At 42.6% G+C, this 26,450-nt stretch overlaps 1 protein-coding gene across 7 annotated transcripts; it reads right to left on the bottom strand.

The window, feature by feature from the left end:
* Positions 1-290: 290 nt before the first annotated feature.
* Positions 291-26,125, bottom strand: USP28 (ubiquitin specific peptidase 28). 7 transcript variants are annotated; one of them, XM_026657990.1, is made up of 22 exons: positions 25,962-26,125; positions 24,799-24,885; positions 24,036-24,173; positions 23,479-23,552; positions 22,259-22,335; positions 21,599-21,747; positions 19,290-19,417; positions 18,994-19,089; positions 18,560-18,739; positions 17,606-17,826; positions 17,181-17,251; positions 14,369-14,597; positions 12,368-12,571; positions 10,796-10,935; positions 10,417-10,602; positions 9,169-9,264; positions 6,817-6,995; positions 6,648-6,726; positions 5,941-6,020; positions 4,623-4,746; positions 3,302-3,500; positions 291-1,130 (listed from the first exon to the last, which is right to left on the bottom strand). In XM_026657990.1, the coding sequence occupies exons 1-22, from the start codon at positions 26,004-26,006 to the stop codon at positions 955-957; spliced, it is 2,958 nt and encodes a 985-aa protein (XP_026513775.1). In that variant the 5' UTR covers positions 26,007-26,125; the 3' UTR covers positions 291-954. The 7 variants fall into 7 exon arrangements, with proteins under 7 accessions (XP_026513775.1, XP_024072184.1, XP_024072185.1 ...); XM_024216416.3 differs by having other exon boundaries at positions 22,259-22,332; positions 25,962-26,094; XM_024216417.3 differs by lacking the exon at positions 24,036-24,173 and having other exon boundaries at positions 25,962-26,094.
* Positions 26,126-26,450: the final 325 nt, after the last annotated feature.

The following is a 26,450-nucleotide window of genomic DNA, read 5'->3' on the forward strand; positions in this document are numbered from 1 at the left end:
GGGCCACCCGGGTACAGCACACCGGCTCTTGCCGGTACGCCATACCAGGGCTTGGGCGCGGGGCCCTCTTAGGGGCGGGACCCGATTCAGGGGAATTGGTTGAATTGGCCTAAAGCCGGCCCTGCTTTTACGCTAACCTTAGTGTCCAATGCTCAATTTTCTCATCAATAACCTTGGTGGAGGAGGAAATATTTTCAGATCCGGGAGGGGAATTCTCTTTGGGGATTTTGTTTTCTTTAACCAGTTACTGATTATTAGCACAGTGATATTGTGTACACTGTCACTATTTGCTTTTGTCTGTCTCAAAACAAGACATATTTGTTTGACTGTTAAAAAAACAAGAGGCAACTTAACTTCCTGTTTGACTTCAATCAACTAAAATACGTAGCTGCACACATGACTGCCTGCCTTACATACACAGTGTGCCATCAATCCTCGCTGTCTCTCAGTCTCCCGACTCCTGCGAGCCGTACTTTGCCAAGATCTGGATTTATAAGCTCTTTCAGCTAAGAATTTAGAAAGGTGTGGATGTGTTTGCCAGAACCAAGCTAATAAGTGTCACTGATTTGTCAATGAACCATTCTCTTGTGCGGCTGTTGTCACTGTCCCAAGTATCTTGCCTGAGGGACATTTTAGAAAGGGGCAAGGAACGGAGAGACAGTGCATTTTTTGCTGTTGTGGAGATGAGAAGCAGCTGTTACTGCCAGCCATATATTGTGCCATCTTACAACAGTGGTTCCTGCCCTTCGCATTCTCATTGACAATTGTATCTTAAGTGCAATACTGCTTTTCATTCCTTTGTATCGACACCAAGAGCATGGTTTACATCTGGATATGAATCGTCTTTATCTACCTATTCTCCTCCCTCTCCCATTCGAATGTTGTCTGACAGCAGGATACTACGCCAATAGGTGGGTTCCTATGTACCGCATCTAGGGCTGGAAAGTTGGAAGTTTATTTGACAGTCACAGGTGCGGCCCCGTGAATGGACTCCATCACGGCTGCGAAGCGGCTGCAGAGGTCGTAGGGGGAGTTGGGCCGGATCTTCGGGGGCTCTTTTAGAATGATGACCTCTGCAGAGCAGTCCAGGAGCCTAGGGAGCAGTTCGCCCAGCTTCGTTTGCAGGTTGGCTGTGGAGGTGGAGGAAGAGGAAAGAGTCAAATGCACTGGAACAGGCAGTTACAAAAAAAGGCCAATCGCAGCAGGTTTTAGCGTTGCAAGGAAAAACAGCTGCTACGCTTTTTAGATAATTATCTACCACAGCCAAAAACTGCTCACCTCGAGCATACAGATGAGTATTGTTTTATGGAGGAGAGACAATGTCTGGTCTATTTAAGTCCTGTATCTTATCTCTATCAGTAGCCAATACCATATGGTTCAAGGGTGGGAGGGGAGAACACACCAAACTCCTCCCCTCCCTCCCCCCTAACACACACAAACTATCGTACACTATATCACAACCTAGCTGCTTGGCAAACCAGTGATGTGACGTTACTAGGAATATAACTGGCGTATGTTACCAGTGCCACTACCAAACAGGCTTTCCTCAATCCAGGCCACTTTACATGGTCATCCCAAACCTAAGTCTCTAACCTTGCAATCTCAGATTTATGCACTACATCTAGTATAGGCCAAGCATTATTCAGTCCTTCATGAATGACTACCCTCCAAGTGCTGACCCAGTAAACTCCAACAACACACAACGAGTCAAATTTGTAATCATCCGATAATGCAAACCAAAAGTAGACACCCCCTTCCCTGAGAGTGATGGGAATGTAGCCCCAACAGAAGAACAAGCAGAAAAGGGCACAGTCCTCTAACTGATGATGTACTGCATAACAAAATTAACCGGAACTGCCAATTACTGTAAAAAAAATTCTGACCTCACTGTCCGGTCAATGGTGGAATGTAAACATTTCTCCTGTGGGAGGGCTGTTCCTGTCACATCAGGTATTAGCAGAAACTCCTCCCCTATTTCAGCACTTGGCAGGCCAGCTCTCTAGTAGCTCATTAATTTGAGGAGCTCAAGACTTTCCAGGGGAATGTGCTTAAAACCATGACAACACCCTTTTCTGCTGCTGACAGATTAAAAATCAACTGACTTAACCTCATGCACAAGCAATTTTACATGCAACATGAACAGAGGCTGGTGACAACAGACTTGGCCCATGCAACACAACGAGAGATGGCAACTGCTGAGTTCTGCTCCTTTCACTATTGGAATTCCATTACATGGAGGAGTTTATAACAAGGCCAAATTTGGGGAAGTCAAACTGCTAGCAAATTTCTCCAGCTTTCTACTTTGCAGCAGCATTTTGAGAACAATCCTCCATATTTCTACCTCACTTTCCTGTAGCAAGTTTACCCTCTGCTGGTTAAAATAAGCAGTGTTAAGAGTCTCAAGCCTGTTCTCTTACCCAGGCTGAGAGGAGTCATGGCAGCTTAACTTTGGCACATGAAAGGAAATGCAGAATAAACGCAGTTATCCAACACTGAAATTCAGACCCAGAATGACCAGCATCTCCTCACTACACTCTGGGTCTAATGGGCAATTCATTGCCAAGCCTCTTCAAAGCTTGACACAGCTAGCTTCCCCCATCCCTTCCTCAAACCCTTTGGCTACTGTACAGGGATTTGTAGTTATGAAGCTGTACACAGCTAGGAAAAGTTCCCGTCAGTATGTCTCATTTCCAGCATGAAGTCAGAGTGTCTCACATGCCAGCTACATGCTTAGAAGCACAAATGCACTCAGTCAGTTTAGAACCTTTTCTCTCTTATCTTACAGGCGAGCATTCATATACAAGCCAACAAAATCTGCTAATGTTAGTGTGTCCGTGAAATCACTCTGGCTGAAACGTAGGTTAAAGTACTGATCACAAAGAACAGATGAGACCAAGGTGCCTATGTCACATATTTTAAAAAGAACAGGAGGACTTGTGGCACCTTAGAGACTAACACATTTATTTGAGCATAAGCTTTCGTGGGCTAAAGCCCACACGGCTGCTACTCTGAAACATATTTTAAAATCGTTCACTTCTTATATTTCAATGGTCAGGGATCTATTTTCTGTAGTTGTAGGACAAACAACAATCAAATTGTCCTCTAAATATGAGCACATGTTTTCAGGCCTAAGTCCAGTCACAAATTCCCAGACACGCTACATATACAGGGCAAATCCTAAGAATGCTAGGAAGGATTTTAAATAGGCAGTAAAGTCCTTTTCTAGTTTAGATCTATGGAACAACTTGACCACTCAGAACATCGGATTTTAAGGGAAGCAAACAAGTCAGCAATTCCCTACCATCCATGTCTTCTTGTCCCAGATAAGAGCACCAGCGGTTCCTCATGACCTCAATGGCATCCAGGTCGTCCTTGGAGATGTCATTATTGATAATGAGGTGCATACAGGGGATGATCAGCTCATTCAGGATGTTAATGCCCTCCAACACATCTGCCTCCGCACTGCTTACAAACAAAGCCGCGGCCATGTCATTCAGCTTCTGTGGGAGAATCAGGGGTCACAGACATTTGAAAAAGCCCTGACTTCAGAGCATGAACAGGCTACTGGGAAAGCTGCACATGACCCACGACTCTTCCAGCTGATGGGAATGTATGGAATGCACACGGACTAATGGGAGCTGACGTGTGCACCAAGAGAATGTAACCCTTAGAACAGTGGTCCCCAAATTTTTGTGGTCACCCCCCTCCCCACTTGAGCTGCGGCTGGAAGAGGGCCCGGCACCGGGGCCATGGTCAGGAGCGGAGCCGCAGCTGGGGCCACAGCCAAGATCGAGGCCACCGCTAGGTCCACGGAGCCATAGAAAGAGCTGCAGCTGGGGGCGGGGCTGAAATGGAACTGGGGGCAGAGCAGGGCTGGGTGGCACTTCTTCCCCGCCCCTTGTGGGGACTGGCCCAGACCCTGCCACACACTCCTCCCCCCCCCCAAATGTGGGCACACCCCACAGTTTGGGGACCACCGCCTTAGAAGGATTAGATCAGAGAGAACATATTGCTCCAGAATTAGCTCTAAAGTATACAAATAATTTTGGCTTTGAGACGCTAAGATTCAGATCCAGAAACACCAAATGGATTCCCTGAGATCCAAACTCCATCACTTCAGTGAATTTTGCTTCCTAGATTTTCATATTAGTGATGGTACTTGGGAAGGGGTAGATGCCATGATAATAGGTGCCTTAGATATAATTACGCTGGCCTCAGCAGCCATAACGAAGCAGGCACTAAAAATAAGTCTCTGGCTGCTGCTGCTTATTCGTTTCCCAAGGAAAGCCACATTACCTGGTGCCCAGCAAAAGACTCCCACTGGTTACGAAGGAAGAAGCAACGTTGGCTCCCCACAGGGAGGGAAGAGTAGATATTGCTCTTGGTGAAAAGCAAATGGCTGGCATCCACCCCCTCCCTGAAAGATTGTTTTAATGAGAGGCTCTTGTACCGTGTCTGTAAGGAGGTGCATGATACATTTGTCTCTTTGGGCAACCTGGAGTGAAGAGACAATGTGTAGATGTGAACTGAAATCACTGAGCTAGAAGGGGTGAGTATTTAAGGCTGACCAGTCTACCACTGAGATTGTTCACTTTCAATTTAAGACTCAATAAGATACAAACCAAGAGGCATTTTCTTCTGTATAAAGCAATCAGTGATTCATCCACCCCTCGGTTGGGTCCTTTCATGAGCAGGGTGGTGTTACTTTGGTAGGCATACACCAGGTAGGTCAGTGCTTCCTGGTACCTTGGAGAAGGAGAAGGGTGTTAGTAGTTCATCAGACCAGGTGCCACATATTCCAAAAGCTGCAGTCAAGCTGTCCACCCAGGCCAGATTCCCCACTTCTTCCCCAACAGAGACAAACACGTCACCTTCTTAACAGTGTTATTTGCTCCCTTCTCTCTTTTTCATTCACCAAACCTCTCAAGAGCAGGCCCCACACTAGGCAGGTTAGCTTTCCGTATGCCTCAGGGACGCTTTGGCTTTCTGGTTTCAACCCCAATATTTAGACTCTGGTCTAGAATTCCTCTGGTTTCAGTGGGAACTTAGAGATGAAAGACACTATTAGAAGTTTGGAGAACAGTATTTTTCTTTAGAGACTCCAGGGTTATATTTAGAGCTGGTCGAAAAAATTCTGATGAAACACGTTTTCATCCGAACTCGCCAGTTATCTAATTCTAAACGTTTTTTGAGACTGTTCGATTTAAACCAAGCTCCGACAGAGAACTCCCTGACCTGCCTGATTTCCTGCCAATGTACCCGCCTACTGGACTACCTCAGAGTCGGGGACCCCAGGGTTTCCGTGGCGCCAGGGCAGCCTGCCGGGCAAGCTCTCTCAGAGCCAGGGCTTGAGAATTCCAAAACTTTTAGTTTACATTCCGAACTGGAACAAACCAAATTCTGAAATACTGAACTCCTCTGTGAAAAGGAATGATCTTTCTCCATACAGCTGTCTATACGGTATACTGCTTGCAGTATGGGGGAAAAAGCCCAGCTTTTCAGTTCAAAGTTCCAGGGAGCTCTGTTTCTACGTAGGAGTCAAATTGTTTTCAAACACAATGAGAGTTTCATTTTCACCCAACTTTCCCGAGAGCCAAGTAAAGGCAGTTAGTGCGCTAAATGCTCTCCAAGGACCAGAATGCAAAGTTCCGCTCGTGGAAAACAAGCTGGGAACTGTGTAAGAAGCCGTATCACAAATCCACCTATTAACTCAGCACAATAGTTACACTCTGGCTCACGGTCAGCTCTGAGCCTGTACAGCAAGGAGTACTGGCAGGTCAGGAATCAAGTACCTTGGGAAAAGCACAAGGGCCCCCAAATTGCAATACATAGGGTGCTGCATGTCGGGAGCAAGGGGTACTAGCAGAGAAGCAGGCGCTTTTAGGTATCAGTTACCCCATAGCTTCATCCAAAATGTAAATATAATGAAATTAAACCTACTTTCTATTCTGGTAGAGTTCCAACCCTGTCAGCAGGTAAACAGACACCTTGCGAAATAAACTGTAGTCTTCATGCCATTTCTGTTACGGGTAACGGGGAATATTACAGGTTAGTCAATAACATGCTTTCATGTACCCGTATGTCTGGGACAAGTCCCCCACCCGCAGCAAAACCTGGTATGCTAGCTCATTCAGCCTCTGGCACGGAGAGCTCTTACATGGGACATGAGCTCACTCGAGCTGGGGGCAAGTTCTCAACATCCCCTTTGCTTCCCCATACAGCTCAAGAACACATTCACCAAGACAGAGGAGTCTCTGGCAATGTTTAACTCCAAACTGGGAGCACCGAGTGAGTGCCCTAGAACAAGTGTGAAAACACAAACAGCTGATGATCTGTTGGGGGTGAGGGGGAAGAGGTTAGCTACATAGCTCCCATTCTCATCATATAGACTGACTGTTCCAGGAGCAAGTTAAAGATCCCACAGCACCTTTCAAAAGGGATAGGGCTAAACTGAAACCCCTGTGTCCTGGTCAGAACGCCTCAGGAAACAGCTCCTAATGCTTCTGACGATATAACGTTACCAATGGGTATGTAATAGTTGCTGTGTTTGTTTGCACAGTCAGTGCACTGCCACTATCTTGCTCACTGCTTTGGGACACCTCCAGCACTAAGGCATTAGAGAAAAGGAAAAGGTTCGAGTCCCTTACCTTATACTCCTCCATATTCACATCATCAGGGCCAATCTCCTTCAGCTTAGCTCGTGCTACTTGCATAATGCTAATTGACCTGTTCAGTGCAACAGAGAGACATTAGAGAATAGCGAAGCTACAGAATCCCAAATCAGAAAGTCATGATAGTGGATCCCCTGGCACAAACCTTTCATCGTAGCTGAGGTTTCTATCTGCAAACTGCTCCAGGAGGGTCCGCTCCACTACCTGCTTGGGAGCATTGTTCCGCAAGAAGTAGACGAGCACGTGTTGCAGCCGGGGGTCATTGTGAGGGGTTGGGGTCTCTTTGGCCAGCAGATACAGTCTGGAGTACTCTTCATGGAATGCCTATCAAAGTCAAGCAAATGCTAAACGCCTATTCTTTATTAGTGCTGCACACTGAATTTGAAACCTGCAGTGGGAAGGTTGATTACAAGGCTATAACTGTCCTGTAACTTGACAGGATTCGGTGCAGAGATGTCTAACTGCTACTTACATTAGCTGGCAATTGCTTAGGGCATCTTCCATTAGTTTTAGGCCAGAAGGGACCATGAGATTGTCTAGTGTGACCTCCTGTATGTGCTATGCCATTATATATCCTCTGGATAACCCTATGCTGAGCCCAGTAACTTCAGTTAACTACAAGAGACTACACTGTTGTGTGCTACAGGCAGAGAACAGGAGAGACCGAGGTGCCACCAATGCCCAAAGTCCCTCTGATGGCAGGGAACTGACTAGGTGAGATAGGCTCAGATGATACCAGCAGGCAAACCACGCCCCATAACGCAATAAAAAGCGAAAAATCCCCAAAGGTCCCTGCCAGGCTGGCTGGGGTCTGAAATGAAATTTCCCCCCAAATAAGGTGATCAGTATGATCCTGAGCATGTGAGCAAGACACACTAGCCAGGCTTCTTAGAGGATTTTCTATACCAAGTCAGAGGACAGCTCCACCCAACCAATATACCACCTCCACTTTATAAAGACGGCTGAATCATATCAATCTATGCCTTAAGCAAAAACATCACCTTTAAAAAGAGAACCCAAGGGAGGTAAGCACTGGCTCCACTGACTTTCAATGGAGTTGGGTGCCTAACTCCCTTAGGCATTTTTGAAGATCCCAGTCCAAGTGCTCATTTTAAGGAACTCTTTAGAGACATCTCAACCCTTTGTTAAAATGTGAGAGGAACAAGAATGCAGCTGGCAAAGTGTTACTCTGAGCAATAATACATGATAGTCAGTAAACCAAAAGCCCCGTCCGATGTTCGTTCTCAATTGCAATTACAGGAAGTCACTGGTGTGATTTAGTACTACCAGAAGCCAATAGCATGGTAGAATGAATGAATTTTCCTAAGCCCTCTTTTTATTTAACTTCAGTTGTTTGTTTCTCTACAATATCTAGCCCAAACTAGCAATGACCCGCTCTCTGTTCAGGAATATTTACAATATTTACCTTTTTCTAGTCCCTCTTCCCATTGCATAAGCTTAGGAGGACATATTTTACAGAAATTCCTACAGTAAGTGTGTACATTTATGGCCCAAATTTAATTACACACCACATATGGCCTGGTTATGATTAAAATTTAATTTGTATTTTCTGGTGATAATTATATTGAGCACTTATACAGTACCTTCCATCCAAGGGCTCCAAAGTGCTTTTCAGACATAATTAAACCTCACAAGCTCCTGTGAGATAGGTATGGGAAGTATCATTTTTGCACTTGGGGAGAGAGAGAAGTGGAGTGATTTGGCCAAGGTCCCGCAGCAAGTCATGATCAGAGTTGAGACAAGAACTCAGGTCTCTTAACTCTCAAACTGTTGCTTTAAACAGACTATGGCAAATGCACTTGCTTGACTTTACTCAAGGGATGCATTGACTAATGTGACTAAAGATAAAAACATGCATAGATGTTCGCAGGATTTGGACTTACACTACCTTCCTAACATGCCCACCCACACCTCCCATTTTCGTTAGATATAAACACTGTGGGGTTGTTCACTTAAATGGACAATATTAGGTCTAATCTGGCCCAAAATGCAGGCTTGGGAAGGGGGCAACAACAGACTTTCCCAAACCTAGGACTACTAGAAATATTTCTATATTATTTGCCTTAGATTCCAACGTTTGTGTGTGTGCATACGTTTTAAACAAAAACATTGTATGCAACCTAAACACTGCAATTTTGTGCTCAAGCATGAGACGTGGAAGGCAAATCAGAGTTTTGAAAATCTTTCTGTTCTTGCAGTCTAACGGGTTATCTGTAACACAAGAAAGGATGCTTATAAAATGTAATGGGTTTAGCCTGACAATCTTTCTTTAATAGAGTCCTCTTAGTACAAGTAATGGAGTGGATAAACGGAAACGTGGAATAGAAAAAAAAAAACTTAGCTGAAGAGGAACTGCACAGGAAGAGAGAGAAGTGGCCAACTCACATCTGTAACATGTTGAAATAGCACGCATTTTTCACTGAAGATGTCAGCCTTGTGTGTTAAGAGATTTTTAAAAAGGAAAATAAAAGGGTACCTTAACAAGCCCTGCTTCAGACCCATCCCGGTCAAATGTCTGACGGGCTTTAGCAATAGCCAGGATCACACCCTGCATGGCTGGGCTAAGCATCACCTACCACAAGAACAACAAAAAACCCACACACAAAAACAGAGAGGAATAGAAGAAAAGCTGTAGTGATACAAGAAAAAAGTACAAAAAAGGTAAAGTTTTAAAGAAAAGTTGTCCAGATCTGAATGGAGATGCAATAACCCAGAGCTGCCATTTGACTACAAATTTAAGTTTATTATCATTATGTGCAAGTCCACCTCTTGCATGCACGGCCCATGCTGCTATAGATGTTTGAACCCTTCGCTGTGCCACCCCAACTACTCCTCCTGCACTCTCTTTCCCCCAAAGTCATCAGTAAGTGAAAATACAGAGCACACGAAACATAACTGGGGAGAACCTTGCAAAACTACCATTTAACATGAGAGCAATGCCTGAGGCAGAGCATTCCACTGTCCTACCATTACAACACAAGTGTATATTTAATGCAATCAGGTCACATCCAGCTCAACAGATGGAGCTATTGCATTGATAAAAATCCTTGAGACAAAACATAAATGTTGGTTTATGCAAAGGACAATGCTAAACCCACACCAAACCCTAAAAATGCGCATGTAAACTAATTGTCTGAACAAATTAATTCTCTTGCAGACAGATTTGTGTAGCTGATGTGCAACTATACGTAGAAAAAAGACTATGAACATTTTTAAGGTGTCTGATGTGGTATACTGAGCCTCATAATGGGGCTCTTTCAATTGCCAGCATCAGATACAGTACTTGTGATTGGAAAAGTCACATGGCATTGACTGTATGACACTGTCAGCTGACGATTATGATGATTATGTGAAAAGTAGAATCAAAGCCATTGACTACTGGGTGAAAAAAAAAAGTACCTCCTTGTGAAGCCAGGCGCCCTAGAAACACCTTAGATATGAGTGACAGGAAGGAAAGGAAGGAGAGAAAGAGGACTTAAAAAAGAAGATGTGTGTGTTTTTACAGAGTCACTTTTCAGACAACTTTTCAAATAGTTTAAAAAGTAAATTGCTAAACGATTGGATCCAACCTCTTTGCTTACTACAGAGGGAAAAATATACTTGAACTACACAGTTTCATGTCAAAACCACTACTCACCACAAATCTTCAGAAAGCCCCAAAGCAACCCACAATTGCAAAGATTAATGCCAGAAAAATAACTAGCTCCTGCACTGGGCTCTGTACCTCCTCATTATATCCATCTGCATCAGATCTAACCAGAATCTTCCCCACTCTGGGGATCTCCACTTCAGAGACCTGTGAGCTAGGCTGGGCAGCAGACTCTGTCCCTTTAGCATCTTGTTGCTGTTCTGACTGAACTGTAAGGGCTGTTTCTCTCAGCTGGGTCTTCGTTGGTTCTGCCTCCTTTGGCTGTGGCAGCAGAAAGAGGAGAAAGAGAATAAGAAACAAACAGAAAACCAAAACCAAAGAGGAAAGTAGAAAGGGATTGGGTTAAATGCAGCAGTGCTGCAGAATTATAAGCAAGTGAGAGAGAAAGAGGTTTGTTAACACAGAGATGCAAAAACAGCGGGCTGCTTCAGGGGCCACATTCCAGAGTTCTCACCTCACACAGAGCAGCCTCTACACCATTCTTCTCATAGGCATCAGCTGTATTTGCAATGGCCTGGGCAGTCTGGTCCTTTGCAATCCTGGCATGTTCGGAGGACAGCGAGCGTATGCTGTGTTCACAGCCTGAGGATTGGTCTGATTGGAAATTCAGAGAGATGTTAACATTCAATAATGTCACCAGGAAGGTACAAATCCAAATGGAAGAGAGGAAAATGGTAAACAGGATGGCTGCATGGTACTGTACCTTAGTATTTACCAGACACAGCGACCAACGTCCTTCCCATGCAATTCCACCTTCTATAACCTTGTAACTGGTTGCAGCCTCCTTTGTTACGGAAGCGCCAGCTCAGTTTTCCTCACACACAACTCAACTCTTGGGTAACATTCCAGAAAAGTCAACATTTCAAATGACAGGTCATTCACTGTAAACTCGATTAAGGTGCATCTACACTACAGCTGCAAACAAGCTTCCCAGCCCAGGGAGACAGATTCGGGCTAGCACACTAAAAATAGAAGTGTGGATGTTGTGGCTCGGACGGCAGCTCAGGCTCTCAAGTTTACCTGACCCCCTGAGCTTGGGTGGCTAGCGCAAATCTCCGCCAGAGCTGCAACATCTGCCCTGCAATTTTTAGTACACTAGCTTGCACTCCAGTAGCATGAATCTGCCTACCTGGCCTGGAAGGTTTGCTCCCAGCTGCAGTGTAGACGTACCTTAAAAGACCCGATTGAGCAAAGCACTTCATCACACAAGTAGTCAAACTGAAGTCAATGGCACTACTCATGTTTAAAGTTAAACACGTGCTTAAGTGCTCTAGCAGATTAGGGCCTAAGGTTTTTGTACACAGCTCAACAGACCCTGAGCTCAAGGGCCAGTATGTCACACATTCTGCTGGTCAGAAAAATAATTTTGTGGCCTCAGAGGACAGAATTTTGGACTACACATGGCAGAAAACCTTATTTGAGGAGAGATTTCTGTATCATTTGGTAAACGGTGATGCACAACCCTAGTTTTACATCACATTTGATTCTGAAGTTTGAAATTTAATCCCAAAGGAGACAAATTAATTAACTATCTCCCTGCACTTTCAAGAGGTTCTTCCTCACCTCCTTTCCTAAAACATGAAACGCTGCTGTGTACCATTAAACAGCATGACTGCACTTCAATGGCAATATTACACACAACCACATTTGTGAAGCTCAACGAGACTCACACTAAAAAGGACTGCTGTAATGAGTGGTCTCCCACTCAAGAGGTGAACACGTCAACGTTCTACAATAAACACACAAAATATTAATATAATTAAATCAAATTGAGATTAGATCATTGCCATGCACTGAATGTAAAACAGGATATGATCAAACTTGATGGCATGTCTATAGCTATGCATGATAGAACATTAGCTTTTTCCTGCTGATATGATGGGAATTCAGCAACTGAGCTTAGTTGGTAGCTTTCCCCAAGCGTTCAAAATTGTTATGAAAAGCTCCGATAATGGTGAAATTTATTACAGGGAAGTTATTGTAGAGACATGGAACGTGATCTGCAAACACGCTGATCTTGTGTTACCTTGTCCTGATTCAGAAGTGAAATCCTGAGATTCAGAAGTAGCTGAAGGCTCTATCTGAGGGATCTTGCAGGACTGCTCCTGTTCCCATTCCTCCACCTCCTGTTCAAGCCTCCAGTTGTCCTCTTGTATGTAATTCTGGAGTTCAGGTGGCAGAAGTTCTACTTCTTTCTGAAACTGTCCCGTTTCTGCATCAGAAGAAGCATCTGGAGAAAAGCAAGATTTTTTGTTAGCAATGAAACACGCAGCAGCAAGATAATACTGCTGCAAACGAGGAATAGCTAGAAATGTTAAGGAAGATTGATCAAATGGATTGGAAAAATAAAGAAGGAAACGAATATTTTTTCCTGGAATTTGAATTCAGGATGCTCTATAAACAAGTACAAGAAGATGGTAGATGGTCAGCTCTTTGGGGAAGGGGCCGTCTTTTTGTTCTGTGTTTATACAGAACCTAGCACAATGGGGTCCTAGTCCATGACTGGTACTCCTATGCACTATGGTAATCCAAACAATAACTAACCATAGAAAGGTACATTTCTGCATGGTGCATCTGGGCTCAGTAAACCCTCTTGAAGTAACAACCAGGGCTGAGAGAGGGCATAGATTTCTCTTTACCTAAGGCTACCATAATGCTACAGATGTGGCTTAAAATGACAATAACCAGAAAACTTGGAGTTCAGCTTAAAACTCCGCACTTCAACCACTACATGAAACTGAAGGGTACGAAACTGCAAGGATTCCAGGTAGTGAGTGATTTTATACAGGTACTGAAATATCTAGGCATAATGGGACACTGGTTAATAATGGTATTTCAGCTGTATAGTACCACTTAAGAAAAAATATAATTAGGAGTGTATCTAATACCGAATGATAATGCCCTAACCCAGATTCTTTCCTTTATAAAAATACTTAAAAGTACAAGGGTCTTTAAAAGCACTAAATGTATATGAAGTCTCATTAAAAGCATAGGATGGGTTCAGTGTAGAAACTGAAATGTCAGAGCACTAGGAAGACAAACAAGAACTTGTTTCAGCTTCCACATTCCCATTAGCTAGATTCTGCAATGACTACTGCTGCATTGTTTGCTTCTATTATATCAAAATGAGCCATGTACGAAATTATTAGGCTCTTCTAGATGGTCAACAGCTGTCCGATGCAAGTAGCTGCTTACACACTCGTGCATTGTAAACACACAATTACAAGGATCAGTTATCATTAGTGCTAATTCATCTCAGGCACAGAAGGGATGATACGCTGCATAAGCAACATGCACTGGGTGTGCTGTGTATATTATGCTACCACTATCTATCAGAAGCCAAAACAAAAAGCAGGGTGTGTAAATGGCCAGGCCAAAGTCGGAAACAATCTGTTTGATCTTATAAAGGATTTGCCGACTGCACACAGACACAATGAGAATGCCAGAATACAGGCCAACTGAAATACAAAGATAAATGCAGGACTGGACATTTATATGGACAAGAAGAATAGTTACAGTTAATGCTAAGAAAAACCCTGAAGCATGAGGTTAAGACAATCTCCAACAATTAGGAATTAGGACATCCTCAATTTAATGGGAGACAGATTAGCCCCCTGAAGCACCTGGTCTGGCGACTGTCAGAAAGACAAGGATACTAGGATAGATGGACAAGGGGGCTGACCCTGTATGGCAATTCCTATGAGCCTGCATTAACCAAGCTATATGAAACAATACTTTAGTATCATCCCGAAAGGTCTGAACAAGCGCTCACCTGGGCTGGTGAATCAAGCACAAGACAGGGAGCATCTCATTTTTATCTCACGTCACATATCCGTTTTGCTTCCAACTCCCTCTTTGGCCATGGCCAAATTAAACCCCCGCTGTCACAGCTTCCCTATCCACAGAGCAGGGATAACACTTACTAGTGTCACAGCGGTATTGAGCAGGTTAATGATCATTCAATGCCATGAAGGCAACACACACCACACAAGTGACTAAGTACTACCTGCAGCTTTGGTTCTAGTACCTGCAACAAAGTGGGACAGCTTATCATTGATGTACATCAGACAATAGGCACTGGCATTCCTCAGGCCTCCATATGAATCTCTCTCCAGTTCTTCCCAGGATGATTCTGTCACAGAGATGTCATTGTATTTGAGCCAGCTCTTCCGGGGCTGGTAGTATATGTAGGCCCAGTAGTGACCGGCATTTGCTTGGCCCTCGTGAACCAGGACAGCATGCAAGCGATAAGGAACCTGAAAATTCACATGGACATGATTTCTGGGCTTATCTTGAATGGATGAAGTAATTGAAAATCTATGAAGACATTCACAGCTGTCATATGCTTAAAAATTGTCCATTCGTACATTTGACTGCCTGATGTAAACAGATTCCCTTCCCCCTGATGAGCTCAGCTTAAAAACACTTCTATCCACTACCAGTGTGACCATGAAATCCTAAGCCTGACCACCCCACTGGTATCCAAACCTGTCAAACTAATTTCATGTTTCATGTGTGGCAGTCACCATATCTCATCTAAATTATTTAATGAGTTTCTTACTACTGAAGTTCTTTCTAAAATGTTTGCCAGAGACCCATGATGTGCCAGACACAAGTTCTTCTGGTTCCTATTGCTGGGGTGAAAGATAATTGGAACTTGGAGCCAAGCCCCCTTGCATTCAAATCTGTAACAAATTCTCAAGCAGTCAGCCTGGCTGCCTGTAACAGAGCCTTGTGCCTGGCAAACAGAAAGTGTTTTCAGGACTAAGATTGGAGAAGCATCCCACAAGTGTTTGTTGTATACATTTTTAAAAATGCACTTACTCCAGTGGCTTTGATTCTCTGAATACACCTCTGTAATTCCAAACTATACGATTACCTGCACTGCTATGTGGTGACAGAACCTATTGCAAAGTACACTACCCAAAGACCCCCTTCTCACACCAGAGAGTAGAGAATAGTTCAGGTTGATAACCAAAACCGATCCAAAAATAAAGCCCTCTCTGCAGAGTCTACTCAGGACAGAAGTTCCCCAGGTCCTTCCTGCCTAAAGTATCTGAGTGACACAGATCAGAGGATACTTCATCACTCTCAGATCTTGGGAATCTGACAAGTCTGAGGACACCTATCAATCCTCCTTGAACACTCAGGTTCCAATAAATGATCTAAGCATCTTATAGCTAAAGCCCTATTATCTCTGGTCTTGTAGGCTGTAAGGTAGTCATCTGCACTAGGGAATAACTGGAACCAGATGCAGAGGACAGGTGTGTAATTTTCAGATGCCTGTTCAACCTATGCTTCCTGTTCTTTGATACAGAAACAAATGAACCCGAGAGGAGCCTGGGACTCTCAGTAAGTGGCTGCTCTACTCGCAGGTAAAGATTCAGAGACCTCATGCCGTGGTGGATGCAAGAAGTTCTTCTGCAGATAGGCTCAGACTCAGAACCACATGACTGGCTCTTTCTCCAATGGATCAGAGACTTCTCAGGCAAAGACCTAGAAGGCCCTCTTGGTCTGACGAAGTCCCCTCCGGCTTATGTGGGCCCAAGATCCAGGCTCATTCCTAGGCCAGTTCTTGCTGGAAAGCCTTTATTATTTGTTTGCAGTATTTACAGGCATTGCAGTTCCTAGCTGGTGGGCAGATGGAGCAATTGCCTATCTAAGATGTCATACATTGCAAGGCATTCACAGTGAAGGTGACTTGATAGAAATATTAGGTCAAGGACAGAAGTAATTAAATCTGAACACTTTCCCCAGGCACAGAAAATGTAATTGTCAGAAAAAGTCCAAACACAAAACAAGAAAAAGCTAATGACAATCCCCTTTTTAAAACTCTAATCCTAATACAGGGAGAGGACTAGGTTCTGCATCCACTGAGGCTGAAAAGCACAGAAATGAGACAGTTGGCAGTGGAGGAGTTTCTGGACTCTTGGTTCTAGAAAACTGGAAGAGAGCTCATTCCCACACTACCTCTTGCTCCATCCCCAAACAGCTTTGAAACAAGTCCAGTCACCGAGTGGCAGGGCAAGAGATCTCGCATCAGGGATCTACTGAGGCAATATCATGTAGGTAGGTAGAACTACAAAGTGCGAATCAGCAGAGAGAAGAATTCTGAGCCCTAAGCCAGGCCATCTTGCACCGAGAAATCAGCTATCTATAACCAAGAACACACAAAGGGGCTGACCTGTTACATACTAAAGGGAAAGGGCAGCAAAATAAAGGCTAGAGTTTACCTCAGATTTCATCAAGAAAGCTGGGGGGGGGGAAACACTTTCTTGAAAATCCTTAAATTTTTTAAAACAAAATTTTCCTGGGGAATTTTTGAAATATGCTAAAGCAGAAAAAGTAAACTGACCACCAACAACTTGGATTTCACATTATACAATGGGCATTGTTCAACTGGTAAACATAGTAGAGCATGACTACCCTGCAGTGACATAGGGAGTTCATCCTTCAGGGTCTTTGACCAATCCAGATATTTATGACTCTACAAAATTCATCTTAGCATGTGCAGGTGCCCAAGTGCTAATGGGAGAAACTGACAGTGACAAGTGTTTATCTAAGATTATATTAAATGCATTATGTTCTGTTTGTTTTTAGGTTCATGGATCCTATTATTCACCTACTAAGAACACCATTTTAAATAAGTTATTTCCCTCCTCAGAAAGGCATGTGTTTCGTTTCAAAGCGAACTTGGCAAAACATTTAGACACCCACCCCTTCCTACGTACATGCGTGCAACTTCCCTAATATTAATGTGACCTATAGGCACACACCAGCAGCACTATATCATTTTAATGAGCCCCTATATGAAAACCTAACAAAGCCACACTTCCTACCTGACGGAGGACAGGGTCACCATACATTTGACCAATGGATTGATTGATTCTGGTAATACAGTCCTTCAGATCTATTGAGAAGAACAACACAGATCATCAGCTTTGTTTAGATAGTGCCCCCTTCACTCCAAACACATGGGAGTACAGAGGTAATCAGAACACAGGTCCTTGCCTGCCCTCGGATACAATCATGCAGTTACTACCACAGAAGTTAATAGAAAGTTGTGCATGCTTATCTTATGATAGACCAGGGCCCTGTGTGTATACTGGACATCACATTACATATAAGGATTATTGGTACACTCACTGCTGAAAAGCAGCCACCTCTGGGGTGGAGCATGGTTCAGGAGTTATCCAGTTGAAGCTAGCAGAGGGAATTTAGGTTAGCAAAAGGCTGAAATGCACGATAAATACTTGAGGCCAACCTTGGATGTCCTGCTCAATCTCGCTCCTCCATCGCTGCAGGCACGTCCTAACTAGGCTCATCTCCTCCTCAGTGACCACACGAGGAGCTGGGCATTCAGGCATTTCTGCTGGTAAACAGGAGGGCTGGGGCAGCTTGCTCATTAATTCTTCCTGGGACGGAGGGTTTATCAGAGTGGATGCTGCACCTTCAGTGTTCTCAGTACTTTCTGTTTCTAATACACTATGAAGCAAAGGCCACATATTGATGGACATATTGTTCAGGCTGCTGTTTCCAGAGAGCATACTCAAGTTCACATTGCTTTAAAAAAATATTCAAGATCTGAACAAGCAAGTTTCCATCCCAGATGATGCCAGGCTTACACTTATTCACTAGTCAGGGAACAGTTTGGTAGTGCAGTCACTTCCGAGAGGACCAGATCCCAAGACAAGAGGTGATGTAAAAGCGCGAGTTCTTACAGGACTCCACAGTGAAGCATAGAGCCACAATCCACAGCACTGACAATTCCTTCCCATTTTACCAGAGAACTCATTTACTTGCTTGCTTAAATTCAGAGCGCAAGCCAACCATGGTGGGCAGATTTGTGATACTTCAGTATTGTACTATTTTAATGGTTGATGAAACAAAACAAAAGATTACTACACTGTGCAAAGAGTTCACATAATTTATCTCAAGATTACTGCTTAAACATAGCAGTTTGACTTTGTTTCTGGAGAGGGAAAAAAGCACAAACTGGATGTCGTGTTATCTGCACAGATTGGTAGCACCCATCTGGGAGCAGGATACTCAAAAGCAGGGACTATCTGTGTTGGTGTTCATACCACACATCCCCAAGGTCCCGAGTGCCTAGACAACTGAACCATACGACAACAGCTCCTGGAGCAATGATCCAGGACTCTTTAGCTCAAAAGGTCAAAGCTCTTTCTTTAGCCAACAAACTTTTTTCTTTCCTCACCTATTTTGCTGCAGAGGTTCATTCAGACCACAGCTCTCAGCTGGGGACTGTGCAGGAGTCATCTGAGAGTCCTGAGCAGAGGGAACAACTAAAGGTAGCTTTGTACTGGCAAATTCAAGAACATACTGCAGCATGTCAGGTAATGGGAAGCGGCTTGGGCCAGAGCCATATTTCATGTATCTAAAGAACAGAAGCAAGACAGCAGAGGTCTGTTAACTGAATCCACACACAACTCATTTTACACGGAGAGGAAAATAGTATGAGCAAGCCATATTTATTATAAAATATAAATGCCTAGTGGTTGCTGGTTATACTAATAACTAACTGTTGTGTTACTTAAATTAAGCTCTTGAACACAAATAGCTCTTATTCAATTTCATGCCTTGTTTAAAGAGAAAAACACCAACTTGAGGGGGAGGGAGTTGGCTGCTTACCTTTCCAATTTCTGCTGAAGAATTGCTATTTGCTTCCTCAACTTCCTCGTCTCCTCTCTCTTCTTTTGAATAATCTCTTTACTGCTGTACAAATACCTAAACAAATAGCGCCCCCCCCCAAAAAGTGACTGAGTGAGATTTGTATACCTCTAAGCTCTGCACCGTCTCTCATATGCATACATTTTAACATTTCCCTGCTCACAGACCCACCCACCCCTCTATTTCTGTAGTTAGAATAAAACAGAGCAAAGTGTGAGGAATCAGTTTCGAAATACAACAGCCTTGTAAAATCTCACCTGTCCATATAAATAATCTGGGGAAATTCTAGCTTGTTGTGAATCTTCTCTGGCTGTCCTAGTGACTGATTGAACTCGAACCGGGAGAGTTCAAAGGTTAACACCGGAGGGAGCTTTGTAAACCAACGCTGTAACAAACAGAAATGCCCCAACGAGGGCACAGGTTTTGAGAGGATTGCTGAATGGCACATTTTATATCAACAAGTAATTCTGCCCCCCCAATAACTTTCTTCCCATATACATACAAAGTGTGTACTAAATCAATATGAGTTGCTATTTAGAAAGCCTAATTTTACAAAATATAAGACTTCCACTTCCATTTTAGACCGTCACCATACAAAACATAGTTAAATAATATCCAGAAAGTCAATATTTGATGCCCAGGGCACTCAGATTGATAGACTTCCATCTAGTCAAGGAGTAAATTTAGAATAAGTTGGCAAATGCTACACTGAAACCATGTCTGTAGGCCCACTGAGAGGGAGAGTTACTTCACATTGCTGCTGGCACACAAAGAACATCAACAAATAGCAGCCCTTAACCAATCTCTGTGCACTCAACTACTCTCTTGGTCTATTCAGAAACTGTTTAGCTTAAGAGGCACAGACAACAGACCACCTTCTCAGTATTTGGAGTGCTGCTCTAAGTGCCACATTGAAAAGGTTATTCGTAGTTGCATTTATACTTTTCCTGGCTCCCAGCTTTCAAAAATATTTCTAACATCCATTGCCAGAAGAATATTTCACGCATTCTAACGCAGTGCCAGACAGACAGTACCCTCCCCCTTTTGGGCTCCTGGTAGTACACTAAGATAATACTGCTCTGAAAGATCCATATCAGAAAGCCAGAACACAACGGTTCATCCGCGGAATCCAAATGCACCAATAATATTGACAGTGAGGGCCAATATTAATGTACACAGAGGGAAGCTGCCATTTATCATGACCCTTTTGAGAAAAGTCAACCAAACATCCTCATAAACAACAACAGCAGGGAAATGTTTATACACCTGCTATCAAGGTAAAGACACAGATTTCTAGTTAATCCTGCTGCATATCAGGCTTCAAAACACTCACCTAAGGTCTCAAAAGATAAAATGCACTTTATTTTCCACGTCCCTTATCATGAAGTCCTCTAGTCACGACATCCTGGGAAGTTAAATTAATGAGCACAGATTTTCCAATCACATCTCTTAAAATTAAAAGTGACAGTCCTTGACTTATTTCCTTGTTTGAGACACTTTCCCCTACTTTTTAGTTAACCATTTAAAGGAACTAAAAGCCACGGACCTCTCCTATCACCTGTTTAACTCCATCTTGCTCACACTGCCTAAGATTTTGCACAACACCAATCCTACCAGAAGTCTGCTTCAACTGTGTCTGGGTGGCTCTAACACAGCAGCAGCAATCACCAAAATCAGGCAGTTGATTCCAAAGTTAGATGGGCCTTAAAACAAGCTCATCCTGAAGTCGAACCTCTTTTTCCTTTTTTAATTCAAGTCACTGCAACTCATCTTTCAGGCACTCAGCTAATGAGTGAAATTTTTCCTCCTCCCCCTTTTCCCACCAACCCTTGCAAACATCTCTTTAGTGTTATCTTCCAGCACCTTTTTAACATGGCCTACAAGCTAATTTCCCTCAGTCTGCCTTCACATCACATGAATCCTTCCATCATTTTAGTTGACCTTCTCGGTAGTCTAATCTTCCCATTGCTTTTATCTATAAAGTGAGGCTGAATGCAATGTGTGTATCTTAACCTTTTACTTTGTCACAAAGTTAAGCAGCTTATGATTGGCTCATGATTTGAGTAATTAAAAAAAGGAAAAAAATAATCAGCACAGGCAGAAGGTTAAGAGTTAAAACGAGAGAGAAAAATGCACACTATAACAGGGAGAAAAAAAATACAAATTCCAAATGGCATACCATAGAGTTAAGCACTGTACTTTTACCCTCCGAAAATATGGAGGCAGTGGTTCTCCCCTACTCAGGTACAGGTAGGCTTCAATAGAAAGAGAGAGACTTTATCACACTTACACATCAGAAGCAGGCGCCTTTTTAAAAGGGTAAACTCCTGGAGTAAGTTACATTGGACAACAATGTCTTTACAAATAAACTAGGGCTTGGTGGCTTAGATATCAACTCACATTTAACATTAATGTACATTTAACAGACTGACCACGAAACGTTTTACATTTGGTGAAGAGGGAATGTTTACAGTCACCATTTTAAGTTACCAGGATACAATAGGACCTCCCCTCCACTACATTGAGTGCAGCCTTTGAAGAAGAGCAAATAATACATGCAACCAACCTCTTGTCCATACTTCACTGATTGATCAGAAGATAGTGGCTCAATCTCCCCTTCTACCATGGCCCCTTCCAAACATTCGTTCAAGTTCCGATAACCGTTTACCTGAAGGGGATACTGGCCAAAGGTCTCTATCTTAGAAAAGGTCTTGCCTGAATAAAGGGGAAGGAAAAAAAATATACCACCTTAAAACAACAACAAAAACTCTCTCCTCTCTAACTTATTTTAGTATATACAACTATATGTTTCCTACCAAAACAACAGCTTGTAACACTTCACGGGCTCTTGCAACAAATCACCCAAGATCTTTCATTGGGCAGGCAGGTTAGACACGTCATCACAGTAAAGAAATTAGGCCCCTTTGGCTCATCTTCTCTAGAGGTGAGACCCTTTACAAATCTATGCTCATGACAGTGAGTATTTAATAGAGGATACTACCCTTTGGAGAACAGACTTTACATTATATTCACCGGCACTAGGACAACAATATAAAGATAATCTTATCTGTACGCCTATTGTAATAGCGAAGAACAAGACAGACAATCTCACCAAGAAACTGCAACAACACACAATGTCACAAATCATATCATAGATCTACACTACAGCAACAATCAAACCACTCAGAAAAAGAGTTAAATGTAAAACCAAAAATCTCTAACTTACCCTCATGGACCCCTTCAGTCAAGAAAGTCCCATAGAAGAGTTGCACCATTGGGTTTTCTGATTTGTCTCGAGGGCTGCTGTTTTCAAAAGGAGAGTGTACGCATTTTGTTAGACAGAAAGGGAGCATATGGGTGAGTTACACTTGCCTTCACACGAATACATATATATTAGAATTTTTATTTTGATGGCATCAACAAAATATAACCAACATTAATATAACTGGAGGAAAAGGTAGCAAAAATGGCCCCAAACCCAAGCTATGAGGGAATAGGTAGTGTGTGTTTAAATCCTCAATTAATAAATAAGTATTACATATGCTGCCTTTTTTTTTTTTTTTTTAAAAAAGGCCACAAGGTATTAAGATGGACTTAAATTTAACAGCTAAACCTCAGCCTTGGGCTTTGTGCCTAAAAACAAACAAACCAAAAGAAGAGAAAGCCATCAATTTGTAGTAATACTTATAATTATAGTCTACATTTTGAAAGTGCCTTTAGAAGGATCCCAAGATGCTTTTGTAAATATCATCATCCCATTTATGTAGATAGGTAACACAGAGGTGGGAGTGACTTGCCTAGATCAGGTTACAGAGTCAGCCAGTGTCAGAATCAAGATTGCAACCCAGGAGTCCTGGACACTTGACCTCTATTCTAACCCATAATTGCTGGTTCTGGATAAGTTTGCACTCAGAACTCGAGTTATACATTTTAAACAGACCAGTTTATCCGTACAGACAAAAAAATTACTCTTCTGCACTTAAAAAAATCATCAACAGTTATTTAAGTGTAAAAAGCAGATGCTTTTCATACAGCGTGACCCCGTACATGTCAAGACCTTTTATTATAATTGTAACTATCACACTACAGATTAATGCACTATTCAATATGAATTTAGCGCACCGGCTGTACCAACTCTAAACAATACAATATGGAGTTTATTACCTGGTGAATAATCCATGTTGAAGAGTTCCATAAAAACTTATGTACTCTGTAGGTCACAATCGCATTGAATAAAAGCACCTATCTAGGCAAGAAATGCTGATGCAAACACAGAATGCTGAATATTATTGAAAAAGGATTATCCTGACTGGTGCAGTGAAGAAATGGTTTCTTGGTTTGCTGAAAATATTAATTTAAACTCTAGCATCTATTAGCCAAACAGTCTAATTAAAAATCTATTTTTCTGGACAGTAAGTAAAAACAACCCAAAATATAAAAACTCACTTTACATTCACAGACAGCTGGAATGCATCCTCTAGCCAATCCAGAAGCTTGTGCGTGACTTCGCTCACATCTTGCTAAAAGAGAGCCAGAAATTGGAGAGTGAAAGATTCTACCAAGAAAATGCTCTGATAGAAGCAGGTTTTATTAAAATGTCACACTTGTTCAAATATACTCACAAAACTATTGTGGTATCTCTAACCATGTGAATGAGCTAGGTGTTATTACCACTATTCTAGGTCAAAGATGAACACTTTATCCAGCCCTGTACTAAGTCAGAGGAAACTATGCTGGGGACATGGAGAAGAAGTCAAGTTCCAAATCTGGTGGTCCCCAACAGCAACTCCGATAGCAGTGAAGGGACAAATTTCACATTGGCTATTTAACTGTCTTTTTGGTATGCATGTGCCTTTCACAAGAGGGGGTTTTACACACACTTGTCAGGTGAAACACAGACAGGCAAGCGTTTGGAATTATAGTAGCATTAAGTGAAACATGACTGTTTATATCTTTATTAGGGCTGTTCTGGGGAAAGCCAAGAGGCATTGTATCCATTTTACCTGCTGTTCGTCAGCTGATTTAAATGCGCCTTTTAAAAGTTCCAGTGATGCAGTGGGGTCTACAAATTTACGATGTGTCCCCAGCATTAAAGCAAAGAGACACTGAAGTTCCTGCATGAATGCAATATTTCTCTTTTCCTAGAAAAGAAGAGAGCACAATAGTCTACTGCTCAATAAAAGTAGGACACATATATGAAGAGGTAAATTAACAGGGCCAGCACAAGGAACGTTAATATAATGGACAGTCTCATAAGAGACCAACTTGTGTTAGGAACCCATATCTCCTTCCCCATGATGCAAGGATCTTTCTTGAAAGCAGATCTGATCACGAGTCAAGTACATGGGAGAACTGAAGGATTTGCAATGGTTCCTCAAAGTGGGAAATCTGGGCTCAGGAGAGGTGCCAGAAGTAATATGACATCTAGAATAAGAAGGCCAAGCTGTACTCTAATATTCTGAAGTTCAGACTTTCGTTAGAGACTTGGGGTTTTAAGGGGAGGTAGGGGGGAAACTGAGAGAAAACAAGTCCTGAATTTCTGGAGTCACCAAAACAGATTAACAAGGCACAGATTTTCCACTCTCTCTGCAGTTCCTAGTTTTTTAGAAACGTTATAGGAGAAACTTTCAACCATTTCTGTAATAACTGATTATCCTCAAGAGCAATTTCCCACCCTTGTCTACAAACAGCAAGTCAGTTTTTATAGTCACCAATACAAACGGCCAGAATGCCCTGGAAGAACCAGGCGTTTCCAGGAGAACTTACACTGCGACTTCGACAATTCTCAAGCATGCTTTGCGGGAGAGAATAACTAAGGACCAGCCTACGAAATTCCGGCAGCTGGAAGAGAGACTGAAAGGAAAAAAGGGTTAAGAGAGACTGTCTGGGCTGGTCAACTCAAGTCTGGACTTGGGTCTCATCTTCATTTGCCAAGCCCATGTCATTCTTTGCAGACTGTATGTTTTTCTTACTCACCCCCAACTTCTTCAGTGACTTTCTCCTTAAGAAGTAAAACCTTTAACAGCTCTGACCTTCCCCTTCCCCAAGACTCAATTCCCTCCCAACTAAATTTTTCAAGTAAATTAAGAGAAACCTTTTGGGAAAGAGGAGAGTTCTTCCCACCCCCAATACTTATCTGCTGATGTAAAAAGAGCCCGAAGAATTAAGTGTGTTTGGTTCTTCTTTCTGCTGTCTCTTCTCATTTTACTAATCACTAATAATAATCGCTAATAATGCACCCAGTCTAGTTTCTTATTAGTTCAGGCATCTAAGCCACTGTACTCCATTAACTGGAATCTGATACACCATATGCTGTGGAGCCAGTGTTCAGTCCAGTAAAATTACATTATCATCACTTTACCAGTCTGGTTTCTGTCATTCAAGAAGTATTTTACCATTGTACCATGACACAGAACACACATTTGTAAATAATAATAAATACATGGATATATTTATATAGCCTTTTTTCTGTATCTCATTTTTGCTCTGACCACTTGGCTGCTGGTTTTGAACAGGATCAGAGTAAACTATGCTGCCACAAAAAGAAACTCACACTTTAGATCATTTTTGTTTAAAATGTGAAGTAGAAACCGGGTGGGCCTGCACAATCTGCTCTCAAATCTTAGTTCTGTAATGGAAGTCTCCCAAAAAACTGCATCCCAGGGTGAAGACACCCAGTTTTTCTTTTTATATTAATGTGAAGTTACTGATAGGAATATGGAGAAATACAGAATAGCTCGCTGGCTCACTGTGACCTTGGGAAAGTCAACTAACCTCTGTGTGCCAACGTTTGCCCACCTGCAAAAAGAGGAGATTACTTCCATCATGGAGGTGCTGCGAAGCTTATTTAATTGCATGAAATGCATGTTTTGACCCCAAGATGGCAGGTATTACAAAAGGGTAAAGTATTACTGCTACCACTGCATTACCTGAATGACTGCACTAAACCAGCACGTATTTCCAATGTTCTTCATGCCAACAGGCCAGTCATCCACCCTCCTCCAGTCATTCTGCTTGGGATTCTCTCCCCAGACTTCACACCGTTTCCTTTTGGAGCGATTTTTGTTTTCAGCAGCATTTGCTTTGTGGGTCCTGTCAGAGGACAAGTATGCAAACATGACATTGTAAGAAAGCATCACATGAGAGTCTTGACAGCCTTTTAAAAGGGACAAACACTCATTTTGGTATGCAAGCTTGGCTAGTCAAGTAACCACAACAGAACAAGACAAAAGGAATTGGACACTACTGCAGTCCCAAACAGGAGGCATACATGAAGCTGGCTCACAGACTGGCATACAGTGCCTGTCTTCTCTAGGATTATTATGTTATTATCTGTAAAAAACAACAGAGGGTCCTGTGGCACCTTTAAGACTAACAGAAGTATTGGGAGCATAAGCTATTATCTATTATATTACAGA

The sequence above is a fragment of the Terrapene carolina genome, unplaced genomic scaffold (assembly GCF_002925995.2).
Source record: "Terrapene carolina triunguis isolate 2854851 unplaced genomic scaffold, T_m_triunguis-2.0 Scaffold374, whole genome shotgun sequence".
Classification (NCBI taxonomy): domain Eukaryota; kingdom Metazoa; phylum Chordata; order Testudines; family Emydidae; genus Terrapene; species Terrapene triunguis.

Excerpts from the sequence above, each read along its gene's own strand:
- USP28 (XM_026657990.1), bottom strand. The coding sequence starts at position 26,006 with ATGAAGAACATTGGAAATACGTGCTGGTTTAGTGCAGTCATTCAG. Across the intron at positions 10,936-12,367 it reads CACTTCTGAATCAGGACAAG|ACCAATCCTCAGGCTGTGAA; the intron begins GTAACACAAGAT and ends ATTTCCAATCAG. Across the intron at positions 3,501-4,622 it reads ACAGAAGAAAATGCCTCTTG|AAGCTGAATGACATGGCCGC; the intron begins GTTTGTATCTTA and ends ATTCTCCCACAG.